Source organism: Rhineura floridana, chromosome 13, assembly GCF_030035675.1.
Source record: "Rhineura floridana isolate rRhiFlo1 chromosome 13, rRhiFlo1.hap2, whole genome shotgun sequence".
Lineage (NCBI taxonomy): Eukaryota > Metazoa > Chordata > Lepidosauria > Squamata > Rhineuridae > Rhineura > Rhineura floridana.
Genome location: NC_084492.1, coordinates 22,182,990 through 22,206,103, shown reverse-complemented (window position 1 = coordinate 22,206,103; position 23,114 = coordinate 22,182,990). Strand labels below are relative to the sequence as shown.

At 43.2% G+C, this 23,114-nt stretch overlaps 1 protein-coding gene across 2 annotated transcripts; it reads left to right on the top strand.

The window, feature by feature from the left end:
• Positions 1-1,028: 1,028 nt before the first annotated feature.
• LRP3 (LDL receptor related protein 3) lies at positions 1,029-22,060 on the top strand. 2 transcript variants are annotated; one of them, XM_061594360.1, is made up of 8 exons: positions 1,029-1,584; positions 7,661-7,708; positions 10,080-10,218; positions 12,451-12,659; positions 15,397-16,483; positions 18,188-18,320; positions 20,136-20,191; positions 20,464-20,544. In XM_061594360.1, the coding sequence occupies exons 1-7, from the start codon at positions 1,059-1,061 to the stop codon at positions 20,184-20,186; spliced, it is 2,193 nt and encodes a 730-aa protein (XP_061450344.1). In that variant the 5' UTR covers positions 1,029-1,058; the 3' UTR covers positions 20,187-20,191; positions 20,464-20,544. The 2 variants fall into 2 exon arrangements, with proteins under 2 accessions (XP_061450344.1, XP_061450343.1); XM_061594359.1 differs by lacking the exon at positions 20,136-20,191 and having other exon boundaries at positions 1,032-1,584; positions 20,464-22,060.
• The last annotated feature ends 1,054 nt before the right edge of the window (positions 22,061-23,114 follow it).

Sequence of the window (23,114 nt, the reverse complement as noted above, 5' to 3'; positions counted from 1 at the left end):
CATATTTATGCCCTGTTTTGTGAAAGCCAGAGGTATCTGTCTGGTTGTATTGGAAATAGGATGCTGGATTAGATGAATCTTGGTTTGTTCCAGCAAGACAACCATAATGTTCTTAAATTCTTAGTAGTTGACCTTACATGAACTTCAGCAGACTACAGTATGAGAAATTATCAGGTGATCAGGTTTTTGTCTCATACATAATTTAGCAACACGAACTGATCTAGGTAAAATCAATATACAAATGATCACAATATTTCAGTTGTGTTTTTCAGTGAGCAAAACAAAGCTTCGGTATGTTGCAAACCATTTCTCTTTAAAAAAAGATTTTTTAAAATAGAAAAGGATAAATAACGATAAATCATCTTTTTTTTTTACTGGGAAATTGTATTTTTCTTGCTATAGACCATTGTTTAAAATTATCTTCAAAAATCCAAGCAGCAATGGTTGTACAATCATGGGGCCAGAAAATCTTAGAGAATTGGCTGGTTAGATTATGAAATGAGTAGATTTCAAAGAAGTGATTTATTGTGCTATTTTTTAAAAAAAGGCATCACAATTTGTACTTTCAAGAAAGGAAAGACAGCCTGCAGGGTTTTTAAAAAAATATTTTTGTTTCCTCGCAGCAGTAATGACGATATTCCCTTAAAAACCACGCAATACTGTATTTAGAAGAGGAGGTCGAAACCTCCCTCGCCAACCATTTATTTTGTGGTAAAATTGGTGTTGGGGTCAGGAAGCTACAGTGACTGACTGACTACAGAGACACCCCCCCATTTCCCTAAGTAACGCCTGGCACCGCAGGGCTATTCAGCTAGGAGGCTGCTGTGGCCCTGAGAAGTGAGGCAGGAGGGGAGCTTTGTACATGCTCAGAAGCGCCTCGTTTTAAAAAAAAGAAATTACCTCATATGTTTAAGAATGGGATCTGGCTTTCAAATAAAAATAAAATCAAGTTTTGGGACTGAGCCTCAGCTCTTTTTAAGCCCAGACCACACAGACGGCGTGCTGAAGGGGAAGGGAGCGCTGTCTAAGGTGTCACTCGAGGCGGAACCAGGCCCGTCATGGCAGGGCGGAGCTGGGGAAGGGGAAGGAAGGGGAAGGCGGAGGAGGCCCCCCCAGGTCGAGAGCTCCGCTTTCCCCCTCGCAGCCTGCCCTTTTTCGCGCCCAGGGCGGCCCTGCCCTCCGCCCGTCCCTCAGAGCTGTCGCGTCACGCGGGGCTGGGCCTCAGTGGCAAGCGGCGGCGGCAGCAGCTGCGACGGGCGGCCACTCTCGTCTTCTGCCCCATCTCCAGCTGTGGCCGCGGGACGAGCTGCAGAAGCGAGGAGGCCGGCGGCCATGGAGAGGCGACGGGATGCTCCATCGCCGCCGCCGTCGCCTCCACTCTGGACAAGCGCCGGGTCCTCTCCGACCGCGGCGGCGGCGGCGGCGGCGGCGGTGCTGTGAGGGGGAAAGCCGCGGCCGAAGGCGCAAGCGCATCCTCCTCCCCTGGCGCCGGTGTGCGAAGGGCAAGGGGACCCGCCATGGACGCAGCTTCCGCGGAGCTCCGGGCATCGGGCACGCTGGGGCCGCTAGCTGCCATCTGCCTGGGTGAGTCAGGGCCAGACGGGACGGACCCTGTAAACCAGGGGAGAGCGGGAGAGAGAGACACCCTATTAACAAAGCATCGTCGTGGTTGTTAACTATTATTATTATTCTGCTCCGGGTATGCAGGGAAAGGTGTCGGAGAACTGGTTGTGCTGAGAAAATCCAAGGGGTGGGGGGGGAGGAAGAAGAGGGGTGGAGAGAGGGCCAGGTGGGTGCCTTGGCTGAAGAAGGTGAGGGACCAAGCAGGCATTTTGCAGCTGGAGAGGGAGAGAGATGTCAGGCAGGGCTGCTTTGCTGACTGTAGGATCACTGGCCAGGGAGAGCGAGAGAGCAGGTGGGCAAGCATCTACAAGGTGCACACACAGAGCAAGCGTTAGATCTTTAGATATTGCTTGGCCATTAGTGGATAAAACATGTACAGATGTCTGGATCGGATGGGCAGTCACTCCGGCTCAAGGTGGAAGAAACACAGGAACATGGATGTACAGGAACATAGACAGCAATCTTATACAGAGTCAGACCATTGGTCCATCTGGCTCAGTGTTGTCTGCACTGACTGGCAGCGGCTTTCTAGACTTTCAGGCAAAAGGCATTCCCAGCCCTACCTTGATTAAACCTGGGAACTTCTGCATGCAAAGCAGATGCTGAGCTATGGTACGTATGCCGGATGGACTCCCTAAGGATACACACTGGTAATATTGTTGGTTCCACGAGAGGGGAATCTGTGGGCTATAACCGGCGCAGAAGCTGGGCACATGGGAGGCTATGCTTGCACCCTGCACAGACCAATTAGAAAGAAATGTATTGGGTACAGAACCTTTGGTCCAACTTGCAACTTGCACATACAGAGGACAAAAGTGCACATACCAAGCATTGGGAGGGTGTACATATGGTATGTAGGGCTACAGTACCTGATGCATGAGTTTTCTTCATGCAAGGGCACTGCAGAATGAAGTGACATCAGCTCTGTTTGCTCAAGGAAATGCACATTTTTTCTGCATCCAGCTGATGCTCTGCATGGAAATGCACAAAAGAAGTGTGGTCTGTTGTTGCATTAATGATATATGTGGTTTTGACTGTGATTCTTGAGAATCTTTTTTTTTTCCTGGCTCCTTGTGGTAGCTGGAGGCAGCAGGATTATTATTATTTTTTGCAAAGTTAGTGGCCTGTGGTCAGAAAGGCAAGCCAGGACAAGGTTGGTAGCTCACTTCCATTTTACAAACAAGTTTGTTCCAACAGTCGTCTTAAATTGTTGCTAATAACTGCTTATAAATTCCACCTCTGCATTTGGAGGTGGTGGTGGGAAGAAAGATTCTTGGTAGTGTTGTTAATATTTTACATGAACACTAAGCTCATTTGTACAGACAAATGACACACAGGGATAGTACTTATTTCTGAAATAAATAGGACCTGGATACTAGTTTATAGGGGGAACTCTTTATAAAGCCACCCCAAGGTAATAATGCAGCTGTAATTTATGCGTCAATCTTATACCCACTTACCTGGGAGTAAAGCCCATTGAATTCAGTGTGACTCACTTTTGAGTAGAAGTATCAGTTGTGATTTAAGATGTCACTGGATGGCAGGGAAATTGAATTTCTGTCACTGGTGGTTTCTGTTCTGGAAAGGGAGTTGAACAATCTGCTTGACCAGAAAGCTGAGGAGTTTTGTCACATGCACAATTTTGTGGTAGATACAAGGATCTAATAATGTTTCTGATCCCCATGGTTATGAGAATGTGTGCACAAACCTGTTGTTTTTGTGTCCCTGGAATCGTGAATGTCTCTAGACTTCAAAATGTTTAACTGAACTGTGACTATTAATGGGCACACCTTGCCACACACAGAGTTGCTGTACAGAATAAATATTTGATGTTCTTAAAATAAGCCATTCTGTTGAAAGAAGTAGTGCTGATATTTTTGCTTAGACAAGGCTCTGAACATTTGACCAGATTTGGACTGGATACATCCTTATTCTAGTCCCTGTGTTTGGCAAAGATCTTCTCATCCACACAAGATGGAACAGATGGCTTTTAGCCAGCGCTCTCATCTGGTTGATAATAGTTCAGTATTGTCAGGATGAAAAAATCTTATTTGTTGTTGCTTTCCCTGGGTGTTCCACCTCTCACTTTCCCCTTCTGCCTACAGCAGTCTTTCCCTTTTCACTTTCACAACAGTTTTTAACTTATGAAATGCACATGCAGCATACATAGTATTATCAGCCTCCGATTTGTTTTATTGCAGTTCTCCATAACCCTATTATCTTTAAGACAAAGCTTTCAAGTAACTGGTAGCAAGTTCCTAATGCTCTTAGTTCATCATCTATCTCTCCAAGATAAAGAAACATTAGGATGGAAGAAATCAATGGGACTTACTCCTGGGTAATTAGTGTTACCTAATCATTTTATGCCTCCTTTTTTCTATTGGTGAAGTAGGAATAAATACCTCCCAAGAGCAGTGCTGAAATATGTGGTGGAGTAGAGGAGCTAGAAAAATTAGTACAGAGCTATTCTTTGAACAATGATAGTGTTAATGTAAAAGACATGTAATGCAAAGGAACGTTGCACTGACATGGTGTACAAGATGGAGCCAGTGGCACGAGCAGGGGGGCTGAACATCTTGGCTCCCGCGTTATATCATGAAACCTGGCTACAATAACACTCAGTGTAATTATAGCCAGGCTACTATTGTAGTGCATTCTACATGGGGCTACCTTTGAAGCATCTTTGGAAATGTCAGTTCATCCGGAATGCATCAGCAAGGGTGTTAGTGAGTGTTTGCCCATAGGACCATATGGCACCTATCCTGCTCCAGTTGTCAGGCACAATTCAAAGTCTTAATGATTACCCTTAAAACCCTAAATGGCTTGGATCCAGGACCCTGAGGGACTACAACTCCCATATCAGCCTGCCCATCCATTAAAGATCAAATGAAGAGGCCCTTCTTTGGATCTGACCTATGATGAAAGTGCAGTTGGTTGGGACAAGAAATAGGGCCTTCTTGGGGACTGCACCAATATTATGGAGCATCTTGCCCCATGAAGCTTAGGTGACTCCTTCTCTGATTGTCTTCTGCCAGGCTTCCTTTTATTTAAAGTAAAGGGTTGAGATTTCTGTAATATTGCTCTGCTAACCTATACCAATAGTATAGGCATAACTATGTTGGAGGGAGGCCTTCCCCTGGAATCTCTCCAGGTGGCTGACCACCTACAGGTGGCCTCCCACAGCTTAGGAATCTCATCAACATGTTTTAAATTGGCCTGCTATGGCAGGCTTCACAGTTGTGGAACTCCCTCTCTCTGGTTATTAGTCTTCATTCTTCCCTACCTCACCTTTAAAAAGTATCCTTTCCCCATCTCCCTCTTAAAGCCTGTTTTAACGGAAGCATTAATTATGAATTACTTTATTACATAAAGCACAGAGTGCTGTTCTACTTCTGTTGTTTTTCCTCCCAAAATTTGGAACAAAGTCAGCTCAGGCATCACATTAATGGATGAGGAATGTGCTGTGGGCTCAAAAACTTCCTTCTTTCTCCTTCCCCTCTCACATGCAGATTCTCTTTCGTGGTTTCTTCTAATCATAGTTTGCTGTAATGTCCAACCTAAGCAGGAATTGCTTTCAAACCATAATTAGTGTGAACAAGAAATTGCCTTCATACAACAATTTAAAGTGGGTTTGCAAGCCATAGTTTGGATGCTGTTCCTGATCAGTGCCTACCCTAGGTTATCCAGTTTGAATGTCACAACAAACCAAGGTTAGTACAAACTAGAAAAGGGATGAGGAAATTCACACACATGAAGCAGGGATCTCTCATGAGGCTGTCGCACATTACTGATTCTCCAATCCATGTTTTGGAGGATCAGAATGTGACGTTTGAACTGAGTCTGCACCTTTTTCAGGTGTATTCCCGCTGCCATTTTAGTCTCCACATGTCTACCTCTTTGTAGTCCAATACCAAAGTGCATTTCTTGGAGAGGGATTAATCCCTTCTCAAGATTTGTTTCCATGTGTTTATACTTGAATTGAGGCAATGGTTTTCTGTCCCACTAAAGGTATTAATTAACACAAGAAAAGCCAGGGTGATTCTGTTACCACCAATTACTGCTGTCATGAAATTGTCACAATCTGTACTTTATTGCATTTCATGGCCATTTGTCTCCACTGTTTATAACCCCCCAACTGTATGTATAATATGTAGCTGCTAACTGAAGTTAACACTTTATGCATCTGACACAGTGGACTCTCGTTAGACTGTAAGGTACGAAAAGACAGTTGTTTTTGTTGCAGTAGAATAACATGGCTACTCCTCTGGAAGTTGTAGTCAAATGTATGGAGCCATTCTGACTAGAACAGACCAGGAAAACATAAACAAAGCTGTGCAATGAGAAGAGAAGGCCTATTCAAGGATGGCAGATCTGATTAGACAGGAGTATCCTTGAATGAGGTGGATCTCACATGGAGTGGCATGCTGGTGCTGAGGTTTATTAATAGGATGCTACTGCGGTGCCCAAAGAAATCAGCATAAGCTGTGAAACGAGCAACATAATTACTCAGCATCAGAATGTGCATTAACTGTATAAAAAATAATATTCCAGTGGTTGTTAATAAATATGTAGGGAGCAATCAAATTCAGCAGCCTTCCTCTTCATCTCCATTGCTACCCTGACTCCAGCAGTTTGGAAAACTCAAGAGGCAATTTTACAGCTTCAGTCCCTCCCTGCCTCCAACTTTTTGTCACTGTGTCTATTATAATTGGGCAGTTTCTTCAAGTTTAAGTTAGATAGGAAGGGACATTCTTTTTGTTCCCTTGTTGGCTTTTTTCTTTTAAAACTCAAATACCCTAAGTTCACACTACAGAGCAATCACTTAAAAATCACACACACACATGCACACACGCACGCACATACTTTACCTCCATTGTATTGTCCTAGTGGTCAGTAACTGGCATAGCCAATCATTTTGTTATAATAAGAAAATATTACTTCAGTGATAATCCACAACCCATTTATTTACATTAATGTAATCAAAATAACCAGTCTGTTGTGGATATAATTTGTTATTGTTCCTGCAAAATGTTAAACTTTTGCATAGAGGCAGATAGCAGCTACATAGCCCATGAACAGCATTGAACCAACCCTTACTAAAATACTGATCTGTAGTCTGCTGTGGATGATGTTGTCTTGCATGTGTTGAGCAAGATGCTTTGATTTCAGCTGGTTTTGTTTTTGTGGATGACAACTGCTGAATATTGAATAGATGCCAGGGCCAAAAAAGAGAGAATATATTTATAGGGTTGAATCCAACTAACTTTTTCTGAGTAGACCCATTGGAATTAATAGACCTAAAATAACCATGTGCATTAAGTTCACTGGGTCTACTCTGAGTATGACTAACACTGGATACAACACATAGTTTGCACAAATGCTTAGCATTTGTGCAGTGCTTTCTTTTTCACCGTTCAGAGCACTTCACATACATGATACCAATAAACTTTACAACACTATATTGAAGATCAGCATTGTTGTTTCCATACTATAGATGAAGAGTTGGGCAGAGAAAATAGTGGCGTACCTGGCTACTTACTTGTGTGAGTCACTGCAGAGGTGAGATTCTTGAACTAAGGACTGTGCAGCCCACATCTCACACTGTTGGCCACAACACTTTACCAGGGTCCACCCCATCACCTGGAGACGTTCTAAACACATGCAACACAGTCTTATGTATGTGTATTTAGATGAAAGTCCTACTGAATCCAGTATAGCTTACTGCCTAATATATGTGTTTAGGATTACAGCATGGGTAAACTGATAGCTTTTGTGCCAACACTCTTTTGTCCTGTTCTAAAAACAATTTTTAAATAATTAGATTCTTTCATATCCTAAACATTGTACAGACAACTACATTCGTATTTTCTTCGGACAGCATGAAGAAAATGAAAATTCTGAATGAGCAATAAGCCAACCCTGGTGCTTCTTGGAAGAACATACATTTTGAAAAATGTGTTTTGTTTTTCATCTTTTTGTTAATTAATCCACTGTAATTTGTAACAAATAAAAATTGTTGTTTGTATTTTGAAAACAGTCAACCTCTTCTTGTCTGGGAAAATCGAAAGTGCTGTCCCTTCATTAGGTAAGATACTGTTTTCTGTTATTTATTATTATTACATTTAGATCCTGCCTTTCCTCCCAGGAGCTTAAGGTAGCATACAAACATGGTTCTCCCCCTCCTAATTTTATCCTTACAGTAATCCTGTAAGGTAGGTTAGGCTGAGAGATAGTAACTGGCCCAAGGTCACCCAGTGAGCTTCATGGCTGAGCAGGGATTTGAACCCTGGTCTCCCAGGTCATAATGCAACCACTGCACCCCACTGGCTTTCATATCAGCATATGTGCCTCATTTTCTTGGTCATAGAAATCACTTCCAGTAAAGTATAATGTTGAGAAAAAGATATATTTTAAGAAGAATTTTAAAACAACATAAAGATTCTGATACTGCATAGATGCTCTAGGTTGACAGAGAGGTGCGGATCCTCCTGGCATCATCCTCTCACAGATTTACTCAAGAAATCCAGATTGTGAATTGCAATTTCACAATTGAAATAGTTTTTTATGCCACTGTAAAAGAGAGAAATTCCTCTAAACTAATTACACTCATTCTCAGGAATAATTTGTATGCAGTCAGTGTTGCCCTGACTATTCAAAAACCTTAGTTTTGTTACAGATAGATGAGCACTCTCACTTATTCTGTGTATTTATCTGTTTAAGTATAAAAGTGTAGGGTGAGCAGGAAGGACACTGTCACTGTGAGGGTAGGAATAACATATTACTGCATCGGAGAGATAATTTGGTGTGTGATGGTTAGAGAGTATTGGATAAAGACTGATCCAGGTTCAAATCTCCCTTTGCCTTGTGCCATTTGCTCTTCCTCAGCCTAATGTATCTCACCAGATTGTTATGAGGATAAAGCAGGAGAGGGAGAGAATCTGTACTGCCTTTAGAAAGGGGTGGACAAAAGTGCAATAAAATAAAGGAGCTTTCTAGTGCAGCAGGACTTGTTTTAATTATTTATGGATTATATTTTATTGCATTGAAAGTATTTTTTTTAATGTGGCTGCAATCCTATACACCAGCAACAGGAAACCATAGGCCCGTGGGCATAATGAGCCCCAGCATGAGGCCTAATTTGGTCCACAAGGCCATTTCCCCCCAAGCCATACCCATGTACTGCACAGGTAAATGCATGGCTGCAGGTGACTGAGACGTGGACAGCCCTGCCAATCTGTCAAAGTGGGACACTGGGAGGAAGAGCCCACTGGCTGGATTGTGTTCCCCATTCCTGCTATACACACTTGCCTTAAAACTTATTTAATTCGATGTGGCTTACTTCTGCGTAGAGATGAATAGGATTGTGCTGTAGGTAAGTCACCGTGGTAACTTTTATTTGAAGGATGGGTTAAAAATCTATTAAGCTTTACTTTATAATTTTCATAGTGAAGGTCTGTACAACTTATGACTCATCAAGGTGGATCGCGTGCACTAGCCAAGTATCACAGCCTGCCAGGTGTTTGACAGCCCCTCTTCTCTTTGCAGTTATGCAATCCCAAGCAAGCAGTAAAAAATGGAATAGCTATTGAGCTCCTGGTGGGTCAGCCATACACAGCAAGTGGTTGTGTCTGACCTCATACGATCATGTACCTTTTGATCCATGATCACGTAAAACCAACTACAGCAGCACTGTGCTCAAAGAAACCCTCCATTCAGCATATCTTTTTCATAAAGATACTTGAAATCCAAAAAGCAATAACATGGCAACAAATCCACAAACATTGCTGCCTCTGACAACAAATTTTGAAATTGTTTATAACAATTAAGATGTATAAAATCCCAGTCTGCTTCTGTGTTGGAATTGCTTTTTAACATTTTTTTAAGATTTTTTTTAAAAACAATATGTTTTTAACCCTTTTTTAAAGATGTCTTTAAAGCTTTTAAAAAAAATGTTTTTAAAGTTGTTTTGTTTTAAAGTATTTTAAGGTCTTTTTTTAGTATGTTTTAAAGTGTTTTTAGTGCTTTTGTTTGCCGCCCTGGGCTTCTGCTGGGAGGAAGGGTGGGATATAAATCAAATAATAAATAAATAAATAAATAATGTATCTGTGTAGGAAGAGGAAAAATGTACCATTTGTCAAGACAATTGGTCTTGAAAATAAGGTATTATTTACTTGGCTTTGGCTTGTTAGAGGGCTTCCGCATCCCTTTTTCCTTTGGGCAGATCTGTGCAAAGTTCTTTATCCATATTCTTTTGGCAGGCTCATTTAGAGCTATTCATCCTCTCCTAGGAGATGTCTGTTTAAGCCAGAATACTGGATAGTTTAGTAAAGCAGAAAGGGCAGGAAAGGATAATGAAAGTATCACTGACAATAATTTTTAGAGACCAGGGCAATCTGTTGTGACAAAATATGTGTTTAACTTTTAATATTTAGCATTATGTTGTTGCAATTGAACAGCTGCTTGCAGTGGAAAACTGGAACAGCATACTGAGCGTCGTGGGGTCATCTATAGCCCTTCCTGGCCACTAAACTATCCTCCAGCCGTCAACTGCAGCTGGTACATTCAAGGTGATCGAGGCGATGTGATAACTATTAGGTAGGACTGGTGATTTAATTGTTTTTTTCATTGTCTTCCTTTGCTGAAATGGATTTTCAGATCCAATGCAGTAGGCTGAAGCTTGTGTGTGAAGGAGCTTTATTCTGCACTTTGTCCGTGGAAGTTAAAAAGGTTTTTTTAGCTTGACGACAACCCAGTGATATAGGCTGGGCTGTGAGAGAGCTTGTCCAAAGCTACCTGTAGAGACAGTGGCCCAGTTCAAATGTAAGGGTGGATCGATGACCAGAAACAGTAATAAGTGCTCCCTTCCTCCCCCTTCTCCCTTTTGTTTGCTCCAGATCACTTCCCTCCCTTCCTGATTTGCAAAAACTATAGCTGCCCTTTAAATCAAAATTGGAAACAATTTCCCACAGTTTCCAATTCTGGTTTGGAGGCAAACTATGCTTTGCACAAGTTTGCGCATGGTTGCCTGATTGGGATGCCTTGGCAAACCAGGAAGGAAGGGTGGAAATGGGTGAAGCATATAAAGACACAAGTAGCCAACCCACATCTCTCACAGGCCTGTAATGCAGCCCACTAATTCCATTTCAAACACAGCCTATCATGTGCACAGCTGTGTTCTTATACAGCTCTTATTTATGCTAGAGGAGCCAGCACACATAACTTCTGACAGGTTGTGCCCCACTGCCTGTTAGCAGACAGAGAGATGCTCTGACCTGCATTTGATACCTGTTACCATGGCCTTCAGGAAGAGGACAAGCGTACCAAGCCTTACAATTCAGACCCATTGTGCTGGCGTTAGGTTATACATGATGCCAGTAGCTGAGGAGGAAATACAACCGAGGCTTTCTAACTTCCCATTCTCTTCTTCTAAATAGTTAGGCAGAATGTTTTTAATGAGCCAATTAAGGCTTCAACTGTGTTCACAGTCTGCCCTTATTTAGAAAGAGTAACAAACAACAGTGACTTTCCTTGTTTTAATTGGCTGAAATAGTTGCTTTACCAATGCTATCCAACATTTTTTACCCTGGACATCTAATGTATTTGCTGGCAGGGGAGGCAAATTAGATTTCCAGCTCCTGCTGATTTCTAAATATTTGATTTAGGGCTGGAAGCTTTATTCAAGGTGTTATTGACTGATTAATCAAGAAAGGTTTTAGTTGATTAATTGATAGAAGCCCTTTTAATTGAGTGGGCTGAATCCTAAAGACAGCCTTGTTTCATTCTAGAATCGGGGAGGGGTGGGGAGGGGAGGGGAGGGGAGGGGAGGGGTGGGGAGGGGAGGGGGAATTAGAGGGAAATAATAAAGCAGGCCTTTCCTAGCAGTCTGTCGGAAGGCAGAGCTGGGGTCCCAATCCCGGGGAGCTGGATCCCGGAGAGTTGGGAGAAGAGTATTCGGATGGATGGCAGAGGGAAGGGGGAGGAACTTCCCCCCTTTGGAGCGAAGACGAAACAGAGGAACTGCCAGTGATAAGGTCGCTTAGCAACGGGGAGCCTGAGCCCTCCCTGGACATTCTCACGCCTCCCCCTCTTTCAGGCTCAGAGCAAGAGGGGGAAGAGGGAGGGCTGCTCACAGCCGAAAAGCGGGGAGGCAGTTTACCATCAGCTCCTCCCCTATCCCCCATCCTGGAATCGGAAACTTCAGAAGAGGAGGGGGTGATGCTTCCCCCCTCACCGCGCACACGCAGACAGCTGAAAAGAGGAGAGAAGGGGGGGAAGGCGGGCAGTACCTGAGGGGCAGTTAAGGAGGAGCGAAAGATTGCGCGCCCGTTTGGCCCCTTCTTAAAGAACAGGTGGGAAGAAGTCCCTTGCTCTGTCAACTTTCTCCCAATGCCGCAGGACCTGTATCCCTGTATTGCTTCCTGAGAAAACGCAGTCTTTGTTTGGACATTACCCTAATAAAACACGAATTAACTACAATCGTTGGTCTGGTTCCTGAGTCACATCCTGGGCCTGACACAGTCAGTGATTGCTTCTGTGCCACTTATGTTAGGCCCCTAGGAAGTCTTCCAAGTTGGCACCGGTGATCTTTCAGCAAAGTGTCATGTTAACTGTCACTGGGTTCTTTTTCATGTGGAACCACCTCAAAGCCTGCCCTTAGGGTAATTGTGAAGTCCTAGTAACATGTGCCCTACATTGAGGGTTTGAATGAAACCAGTTAAATAAAAAAAATTCAGTGTCTCTCTCCTGTATTTCTTAAGATCCTTCCTCTGAAAATAAGTTGGTCTTCCTTCATTTGTGTTCCCCCCCCTTTTTTTTTTCTGTTGGCAGTTTTAAGAACTTTGATTTAGAGGACTCTCCGAAATGTTCAGTAGACTGGCTGATGATTGGTCCATCTTCCAAGCGAGAAGAATACAGAGTCTGTGGGTCCTTCATCCCACCTTCTTTCATCTCTGCCAGGGATCATATCTGGATATTTTTCCACTCTGATCCATCAAGTTCAGGGCAGGCTCAGGGATTTCGCCTTTCTTATATCCGAGGTAACAGTTATCTCTCTTTGAATGGTTAAGTTGATTACTGCTTTGTTACCAAGCCCTATATATTTGTATTTATAACATTTCTATGTGAGTTTATTACAATTTAGCCTCACAACAGCTCTGTGAAGCTGTCTGTTTGTAGCTGAGTAGGGATTCAAACTCAGATCTTGGTAGTCCATGGCCCAGCATGCTCTTCACTGCACTATACTGGCTCTAGAACTATACAGAGGGGTATTTCAGTGGTGTTGTCTAAACTATAGAACAGCCCAAGAGCTGTTTTCAAGCTGTTTTTAAAGAGGCTCTTATTCCACCAGCAATGTTTCAGTTGATCCTTTGATATGCCCCTGTTGTTAATGGTTTTTGTAATACTGTTTTAGGATGCAGCTTTACTGCTGTTCATTTTATTGTGTTTTTTTAAATTTTCTTGTGGTTTATATTTCTTTTGTCAACTTCCTTGATTGTGGGTTGTATCCATTGCTTGTCGTGTTTAGAGTAGACCCATTGAAGTTAATGGACATGACTAACTCGGGTTCATTAATTTCAGTGGGTCTACTCTGAGTAGCTTAGTTGGATACAACCCTATAAGTCTACCATAAAAAGGGTTCAATTAAATAATTAAGCTCCAATCTACTTATAATGGTGGCAGATTTGCATCTTTAAACATGGATGTGACTTTAAAGGACCATCATTTTGGGCATTGATTGCTTTCTAGGATTTGCATTTACGCGTTGGGAGGGAGCGGTCAAAAGGAGCTGAAACCTCAGAAGTTCTCCTCTATAGATATCCTGTGGCAGAAGAGCCAATTTCTGTAGTTCTCAGATTGCTTCTTATTTGCCTTAACTGCATAGTATTCAGAAGCACCTCTCTGTGTTTCTTTAGATCAGCCCTGCTTTTGGCAAGATACTATCTTTTTTCTGCCACTTTATTTGGGAGAACGTGTGCTCTAGTTTTGCCTTTGAAAGGGGAAATCAGAACAGCTAGCATTTTACATTTAAGTTTTTTCTTTCAGTTGCCTAATCTTTTTTGCTTCCCTAATTGAAGATAAATTTGTCATCCTCCTTTAGAACAATTTTTGTCTCCTCCCCCATTGCTTCTGTAGAGAGAGACTGACTGCCCTCCCCTTCCTTCCTTGTTACTTCTTTAGAATTGTTTTTGCTTCTCCCATAATCACTTTGTCCACCTGGAAGATCCTTTTAGTTTACCTACAATCCACTTTTCTCCAATGTTTTTGTCTTTGAACGTTATATGGGATGGGGAACTGACCTGACAACTTTTTACTTGTTGTCCCAGAAACCCTGCAGCCTAATCCCAGATGTATGGGGCTTTCTGCTTGTGGCAGAGAGGTCAACAAGAAATTATCTTCCAACCACCATTACTCCCAACCAAAAAGGCGGCTAAGGGAGGGATCACTTGGGTGGGTAAGGCAGGGGTAATTGGATCTTCTTTTCAGAATCTGGACATTTTGGGGCTGAATAAGGAGGCACGCACACACATTTAGACAGGCAGATGCACACACATATTCAGACAAGCAGACATATGCCCAAGCATGTACACATGCTTAGTCTAAAACATAATAAAAACAGACTTTAAAATATATTAAAACAAACCATATATCATATAAAGAAATTTTAGACAAGTCACTGTTAATTTTTTAAAGACTATCCCTGGGACTGCTTTTGTGGCAGTTGCAATATGAAATGCAAAAGACATTTCATAGTTCTGTTGATGTTACATTTTTACAGTTTAGCTTTTTCATAAGAACAGGAGGCTTGATCTGAATTCTTTCCACATAGAAAATGTGATGATGTTCTGCAAAGCCAAACTGCAACATGAGGCATCATGAGTCTTCCTCCAGGGAGTAAGCATAAAAATCTCAAAAAGATTGGCATTGGCATTCCAGGATCTGCACCTCTCTTAAAATTATCTATACAACAGGGATGAAGCCCCATCAGATGGCAAATTGGCTGCCCTTGAATAGATTCTGCAGCTGCTGCTTTGTCTCTTTGCTCCGCTTCGTTATGGCTGCGGCAGTGTTGTCGGCATCTCAGAGGCAGCAAAAATTCTTAGATCTCTTTCCCTTTATAGCTTAGAAAGGAGTGCTCCTTCCTGTTTCCTGAATCTCTAAACCCTTTTTGTAATTATGCCGTACCAGAGAGAGAAGAGGCCCTTTTCCAAGGTAAAAAGAGAGCTTTCCTCCCTCTGAGGCTGGCAGGCTGGTCATCATCCCTGAAGTAGGCCTTTGTTCTGGTCTAGCAGGGCTCTTCTTATGTTCTCTGAAAGTCAAAAGTTAAAGTCAGTAAGGAAGGACTGGGGATAGGACCAGATGTAGTTGTCCTATCTTCTCACAGTGCAGTAGAGATGCTTCTTGCAGAACAATACTGGTGAGCAACCAAACAAACCTTATTAGATTCATTCATTCATTCCCATATGCTGGTTTATTCTCCAGAGAGACTAAACCAAATATGACATTAAATAGATCAGATCTATGTTAAATAATTTTTTATGGGTGGTGGTCTATTTGGAGGAGTTGGATATAGTGTGCAGGAGGTTGGGAATGTTGTGAAAGCAGCTTGAACTTGGCAAGAAAATTTCATACTTGCGTAGGCATAATATTTCAAAATTCTGAAGAGCTGCTATTTCAGAAACTTGACTCTGCTCTGTGCTGCATTCATATTTTAAGAAACAATACAAAGAAATATGTGCTCACAGAAGTTTCTAACATTTGTCTCTCATTTCACAGGAAAAATTGGCCAGGCTAATTGCCAGTCTGATGAATTCCATTGTCTAAATGGCAAATGCATTCCCAGCACTTGGAAATGCAATTCCATGGATGAATGTGGTGATAATTCAGATGAGAAAAATTGCACCGTTCCCCCAACTGAGCCCCAGTCCAGCATCTGTCCTTCCGGAACATTCCAGTGCAGCGTAGCCCATTCCACCAAGTGCTTGTTGAATGAGCTGAAATGTAATATGGTTAAAGACTGCAGTGATGGTTCTGATGAAGAAAACTGCCCTGATCTTTCATGTGGCAAAAGGCTTGGTAACTTTTATGGGTCTTTCGCTTCTCCAGACTTCTTCCGCTCAGATCACAGCCGGGCAGACCTCCTCTGCACGTGGCATGTGGACACTCAAGATAATCGCCATGTTCTCCTGCAGCTCGACTTGCAGCTTGGGTACAATGACTATGTGAAGGTGTATGATGGGTTAGAGGAGAGAGGTGATAAACTTATGCAAACTCTTTCATATCATAACAACAGGCACTCGGTAAGCCTGGAGTCCTCCAAGGGGCAGCTGACCTTATCATACCATGCCCGATCAAAAAGCACCGGCCATGGCTTCAATGCAACCTATCAGGTGAAAGGTTATTGCCTTCCTTGGGAGCATCCTTGTGGCAATGATGAGGAGTGCTACACCGATAAGCAGCGCTGTGATGGGTGGTGGCATTGCCCTAATGGCAAAGATGAAGAGAACTGTCCTGCCTGCCAGAAGAACGAATACCCATGTGAGGGGAACAGCGGGCTGTGCTATTCGTTGCTTGATCGGTGCAACAACCAAAAGAACTGTCCTGATGGCTCGGATGAGAAGAACTGCTTCACATGCCAGCCGGGCAACTTCCATTGTGGAACCAACCTGTGCATTTTTGAAACATGGCGCTGTGATGGCCAAGAGGATTGCCAGGATGGAAGCGACGAACACAACTGCCTGGTCATCGTGCCCAGGAAGGTCATCACAGCAGCTCTCATCGGGAGCCTGGTCTGTGGGTTGCTCTTAGTGATAGCGCTGGGATGTGCCTTTAAGCTCTACTCTTTGAGAACCAGAGAATACAGGTGAAGAGAAATAGTTTTTTTTTCCCATTTTGCTATTGGGGCTTTTTGTTTTCCTTTTTGAGCAGGCTAACATAGGCATCCAGCTGAATCTTTGAAAAGTAAGGTAAGTTTTGGTATGACTATTAAAAAATGCCCATTCCCATTGTTGCTTCAGTGTTATTACTCATCAATGCTATTTAACTTTGGCCTGGTTAGGTATAAGGTGCTTTATACCAAGTCACACCATCTGTCCATTTAGTTCAGTATGATGTACACCACTGTTCTTCAACCTTGGGTCCACAGATGTTGATGGACTGCAACTCCCACCATCCCTGACCATTGACCATGCTGCCTGCGGGTGATGGGAGTTGTAGTCCAATGACACCTGGGGATCCAAGGTTGAAGAACAGTGGTTTACACTGGCTAGCAGCAGTTCTCCAGATTTTTAGACAGGAGACCTGCCCAGCTGTACCTGGAAATGCCATGGATTAAGCCTGGCACCTATTGCAATGCAATGCTGGGGCTGTCCCACTGAGTGGCATTCCATTCCCCACCCCCACCCCTGTTCAGATCTAATGGGAAGCCATGGTTTCCAGGTACATGAATTAACCACGGTGAACCTTAGACTCTCCTTCCCCATTCCTCCTTTTTAATGCTTGTGAGGAGATTGGAAACATCCACAGGTCCCTGTGAGTTCTGAATTTGAGGCACAGAGGGTGCTTAAACTACAGTTTCTTGGTTTGGACATCACAAAGAAACAAGCCAGGAAGTCCTGTCTGCAACCAGCCATGCAGGAGGGAGCGCTTGAGCTTGTTGCTCATTCCCACTCAAAACGTAGTTTGTAGGACCAGGAATATTATGTCTGAATCCAGCCCTAATATGTTTCAAGCATGATAGAAGAAGTCTCCAGATCTCATACTGTCAAACTGAGCATCCTAGCTAAGAAACAAATAGTTTGATATATCCACATCAGCTAAAATTAAGGGCTTGGTCAGAATGGTCAATTGTAGTGCTTTAAGGCTAACCTGGAAGTAGAGGGAAACAGGAAGGACAAACATGCTAACAGTAGCAGAACATGTGGTGGGGCATGGCTGCTTACCTGGATGGGGCTGGGGGCAGGCTGGAGCTAGGTGGGTGCACCAGTGGGAGCTCCTGATGCGTGGTAGCAGTGCGTCTGCATGGCCTCAACCTCAGCTCCCCACAATCCAGGTATGCAACAGAAACACTGGTGTCAAGAGGGCACTTCCACCCTATCACATGCATGACTACTGCACACCAAGAAATGTGGGAATAGAAGCCCATCCTTTTGACTCTGCTATCCACACTGACCCTACTCATTTCTGCCATTCGAACCTGTAGAGCTTGGCACACCCTGAAGTGAGAATATAATTCCATTAACAAAACCTTAGCAACAGAATTTTGCACGAGCAGCTCTAGCTCTGTTACAGGCACCTGATCTTTTAGAGAGCTGAAAGACAGGCATTTTCAAAGAATCATGTCACTTTGCAATGTTCTTAGCTGATTCAGATCAGTCAAAATCTCTGTACATGGGGCAATACAGCTTCCAGTTGCGGTGTTAGTAATGTGTGGGTAGTGGCATTTGTCAATACTGCTTTGGACAAAGACGAACTCAAATAAAAGAGGCACAGATACTCTAGTTTTGTCTCTTTTGATCTTGTCAGTTTCTCTCCCCTCTCTCTCCCTCCCCCTTCCACTCTCTTCCAGGGCATTTGAAACACAGATGACCCGTCTTGAGGCGGAGTTTGTGAGGCGTGAAGCTCCACCTTCCTATGGGCAACTGATTGCACAGGGACTTATCCCACCAGTGGAAGACTTTCCTGTTTACAATGCATCACAAGTAAATGACACAATCTATAATCATCTACCCATCAATTGCAACACAAGTATAGTTCGAATCTGAAAATGTCTTTTTTTGTATTAACAATACAATCACTTTAGGACTGGAATAGAAAGAATGCTGCTGACTCCAAAACATGTATCCTGAGTTCAGTGGTGCACCTTCAGAGTACGAATGTCATGACCACTGCACCAAAGAAATGCAGTTTTGCATTTTAAAGAAGGTGTTACATTTTGTAAAGATGAAATCATTTTATATGAAAACTATGGATGAATGACATTCCCCTTCCTATGTCTAATTTTATTGAAATTCATTTGGTTTCCCTCAACATTCTTGAGATGTTTTGCTTTGGATAAAATTTCTTTGACGACTCTGATAAAAACACAAGTAGGAGTGCAGCTTGTTCACAACAGTGAAAACATGAACGAGTGAGGTGCCTGTGGGTTATTTGCATATATTATCCACATATTTAGTACAAAATTACACGCCCAGGCAATGTTGTAGCATCAGCCAGCCAAGCAATTCTGTCTTTTCTCCACTGCTGTCTGTACTGTTTCCAGCTGGCAGGTAGAAGTCGACATTTCATAGGATGCTTTGCAGTCCAATCCCCTCTGCATGTTTGTTCTCAAGAAAGTCTCAGCTTGGTTCGGTGGGACTTACTCCCAAGTAAGGGTTCACAGCATTGCATCCTTGGAAGTTATTCTTAGTTGACCTTTATTGGGTTGTTTTGAACTAAGTTATACTCAGAGTAGACCCACTAAAATCAATGGACCTAAATTAGTCATGGCAATTAATTGCAGTGTGTCTTGAGTAGGACTAATGTTGAATACGGCCCACTGAAAAGGAAAAGGTTGTTTGTTTGTTAATGAAATGGCCAGTGGCAACTTCCTTAAACATAAGACCATAAGAAAAGCCTGCTGGGTCGGGCCAGTGGCCCATCTAGTCCAGCATCCTGCTCTCGTAGTGGCCAACCAGCTGCCCATGGAAAACCTGCAAGCAGGACCTGAAAGCAAGAGCACTCTCCCCTCCTGCAGTTTCCAGCAGGAAACTGGTAATTCCTTCCTGTGTCAAACAGCGAGAGAAGGATTAACCCTCCCCACATCCTACAGTCCTGATCCTTTTGGGACACCCCAGTAACTGCTATTTATAGTGGAAAAGAGATCTACACAGTGTGCCAGGTGATACATTTAAAGTAATGTGTTGTCTGGCCCTTAATGTTTGATTGCATGTTAATACCATATTTATACATTTCAGTGCATTCAAGTACTACAGGGCTGGAGAACCTGTGGTCCTCCAGATGTCACTGGACTCTAGCTCCCATCATCCCTGGCCATTGGCCCTGCTGGCTGGGGCTGATGGGAGTTGGAGTTCAACAACTGGAGGGCCACAGGTTTCTCAGTCCCTAAAGTACAGTAATATTGCTAACCCCAAGCACTCATCTTTGTGAGATGGGTTTGACAAAAGTGAGCTTTGAAAATAAGAGATCTGGGATTTGTTTGCATTTATGCTTTGTTAAACACATAACCATTGACTGCTAAAATAGCTGAAATTCTCAAGTCTTGTGAGGAATGGAGAAAGATAAAATAAATTCCCTTTTTGCTGCCATAGTTTGTCAGACCTTACAGAAATCATTTTTCACCCAGAAAATAATGGGGATGCTTATTTACACAAATGCAGTTTTTGTGAGTGAATGCGTTTGCATTTCTCCCAGTGCTGCCAAATGCATTCAGCTCTGCAACATGATCCTATTATGGCTGATGCGGTGTTTGTAGTTACACAAGCAGTGAGGAGATCTTCTTTATGTTTTTGGTTTAGGCTTTTTGGGGGTCTTTTCATGCATCTGGTTTTTCCAGTCCTGGCGGCTGAAACAGGTGACCATTGCCATTGGATAACCCCAATAATCCCCTGTATTTGGGAGGTCAGGAAGTTCAAGAGAGAAAAAGACATCTGGGGAAGGTTGAATGGGTGTGGCATGAGAAGTTATACTGGTGCCATTTCTGAGGATGACTTCCTTCACATCTTCTGTTGTGGAGGTCTTGCTTCCAATATGCATGGAAGAAAATATAATAGCCAGGATGTTATGTATTATATTTTAATGAAAACCAGGGAGGGGAAAAAAACACTATTCTGTTTATCTTCACAGGCCTCCGTCCTGCAGAACATCCGAACAGCAATGAGGAGGCAGATGAGACGCCACTCATCTAGACGTAGCTCCTCCCGCCGGCGCTTGGGCAGGCTGTGGAACAGAATCTTTCACAGGCCACGGGTGAGATCTCAGATCCCCCTGTTAAACCCCACCCACACTTCCCAGACAGTGCTTGGGGATGGAATCATCAATCAGGCAGACGGGATGACTACCCAGAGTTTCCCAGCTTCTCCTGAGGGAGCTAATGTTGAAACAGAGACCTGCAGCCCAAATAGAGGACTCCCAGAGTCTGAAAACAGGAATTTGCCTTCAGAGAGAGAAGCTACAGAAGCATCCCCCTTGGATGTTTTGTCAAACACTTGCACAGCAACTCTGTCGGAACTGGAGAACGGACACAGTGACATGTCTCTGAGTACTGAAGATGCCTCCAGTGGTGAGGTTAGACAAACCAACAAGGTTGACTCAGGAAAAACATTTAGAGACCCTTTGTTGGAAAGGGTGACAGAAATGCACCAGTCTGGGGGGTCGGTATCCAGCAGGACTGTTGCAGAGAACAGAAGTTCCAGCAGGAATAATTTGCTGAGTGAAGTGCCATGTAGGGTACCTTTTAAAAAGTGGGACTCCATATACTGTGACAGCCCTATGAATGTTCCCATTCAAGTGGACGGCCAGCACTGTTGTTGCCCGCATTCATATCATGAAGAACCTTTGGGCATTCACCCAGCTTGTTGCCATTCCACGGAAGTGCCAATACTCGAATCCCCTCCCCCTCTCTTAGAAATCAGCCCCAGCGATGATGAGTCTTTGCTGGTCTGCTAATGGGATTGTGCCGGGCTCTGGGAGGGCCTTGTGAACATTTTGGATTATATTGTAGGGCACACCATCCATAACCAACATACCCATTTCTGTGACAACACATCTCCAGGGGAGCAGAATATACACAGCAAGGTTACATAGGACAAGCTTGGTGTTTGCAGCTGATGAAAGCATGATCACATGATCGTATTTTCCTTCTTTAAGAAATATCTTTTCATTAAATAATGTGGTACACCTAAAAGACAGTTGTTATTCCGAAAGGGCTTGCAGTTTGGAATATCTTACTATCTTACAATCTCCCTTGGTATTTGCATACAGATTTCTAGCAGGCTGAAATCATTAAAATATACCAATTGGCACCTTCAGTTTGTGTGTGTGTGTGTGTGGCATATGTTTTTGCAGCCAGCGCCAGATGCACAAAGCATCTGGCAGATACACAGTATGTATCTGGGAATGGAGAAAGCAGGTAGGGAAAGTTCTGTGCTGTTGGGCTAGAGAAGTGATGGTTAAATCTCAATTCATTTGTCTGTATCTGCTATGATTCTTCCACTGATTATAATTACATATGTCAGGAGGCCTCTCTGGTGCCCTCACTTCACAATCTGTGTGTGGTTACCAGGGAGAAAACTGGCTCAGGGGGATTCCTACACAGGCACGCAGATGTAACTCTTCAGAGCTATTGCATCTGTGAGAAGGAGCAGAAAATCTGCAGCTCTGCATCTGCCTGCCATCAGGAGCTGAAGAAACACCCTGGCACAGTCTTCTCCAGCTGTCCTTGATCCGGGGATGTGTGAGCACACAACCCACGGTGAGGATCTGCTGTTGCAGTATGACCCTTTCCCTCTGCATTCTGAGAGAAAAGTGGGCTTTTTAGCTTCTCATTCATATGCTAGAGGGGATTCAGCTGGCACACAAAGCAGGCACCAGACACTAGTAATTATTACTGTGACTGCTCAACTGGAGATATCCAATTATTGTTGATTTAGAATATTTGTTTAAATTAAAGCTATATTTTCAGTGCCCCGGGGTAAATTGTTTCAACAGGAAACCAAACCCATGGAGCATCACTTCCTCTCTTTTCTTTTTTCCCCTTTTTGAAAAAAAGGCTATTACACTCACTCATTTGCTTGCTCCTTTTGTACTGGTGACTATAGAGATAAAGAAATGTCAGTAACAGCCAAAGGTTCTGTATCCTGCATTCAGAGAAAATAATTGCATTTTCTGGTTGCTGTACAGCCGGTGTAATAACTAAGAAGCCAAGTTTTGATTATAGTGGGATTGTATCAAAGCCTGAATTCAATAGTGGTTTTACATTGGCTTATGTTGGATCAATTTTACAAGGGTGTTTGGTGAGCTGTTGTTTAATGCAGCATTGTGAGCCCCCTTCACTCACCCCAAGTTACCAATGTTAGCAGCAAAATCAGCAGCCTGCTGAATGCATAGAACTCAGAAGCACCAGCAGGAATTGGGAGGTGCTTTATATCGAGGTGGGGAATCTGTGACCCTCCAGATGTTGCTGGACTACATTTCCTATCATCCCTGACCATTGAGCATGCTGGATGGGGCTCAAGAGAGCTGGTGTCCAACAACATCTAGAGAGTCACAGGTTTGCTTTCCCTGATTTATATTATGCAAGCATATTTTCAAAGTGTCAGTCTGTGGTTTTTAAGCTGAGTTTCAGAGAACTGGAATCCTTCAGAAGCTTATCAGGAATTCACATGTGAAAAGATATGTGGTGACACAGAAGCTTGCCTGAAAGATAGTGATCTTGTTTAGGCCTAATGGAAAACCATGATTTCCTGCTATATAGATGAGTCTTGGGCTTATGTACT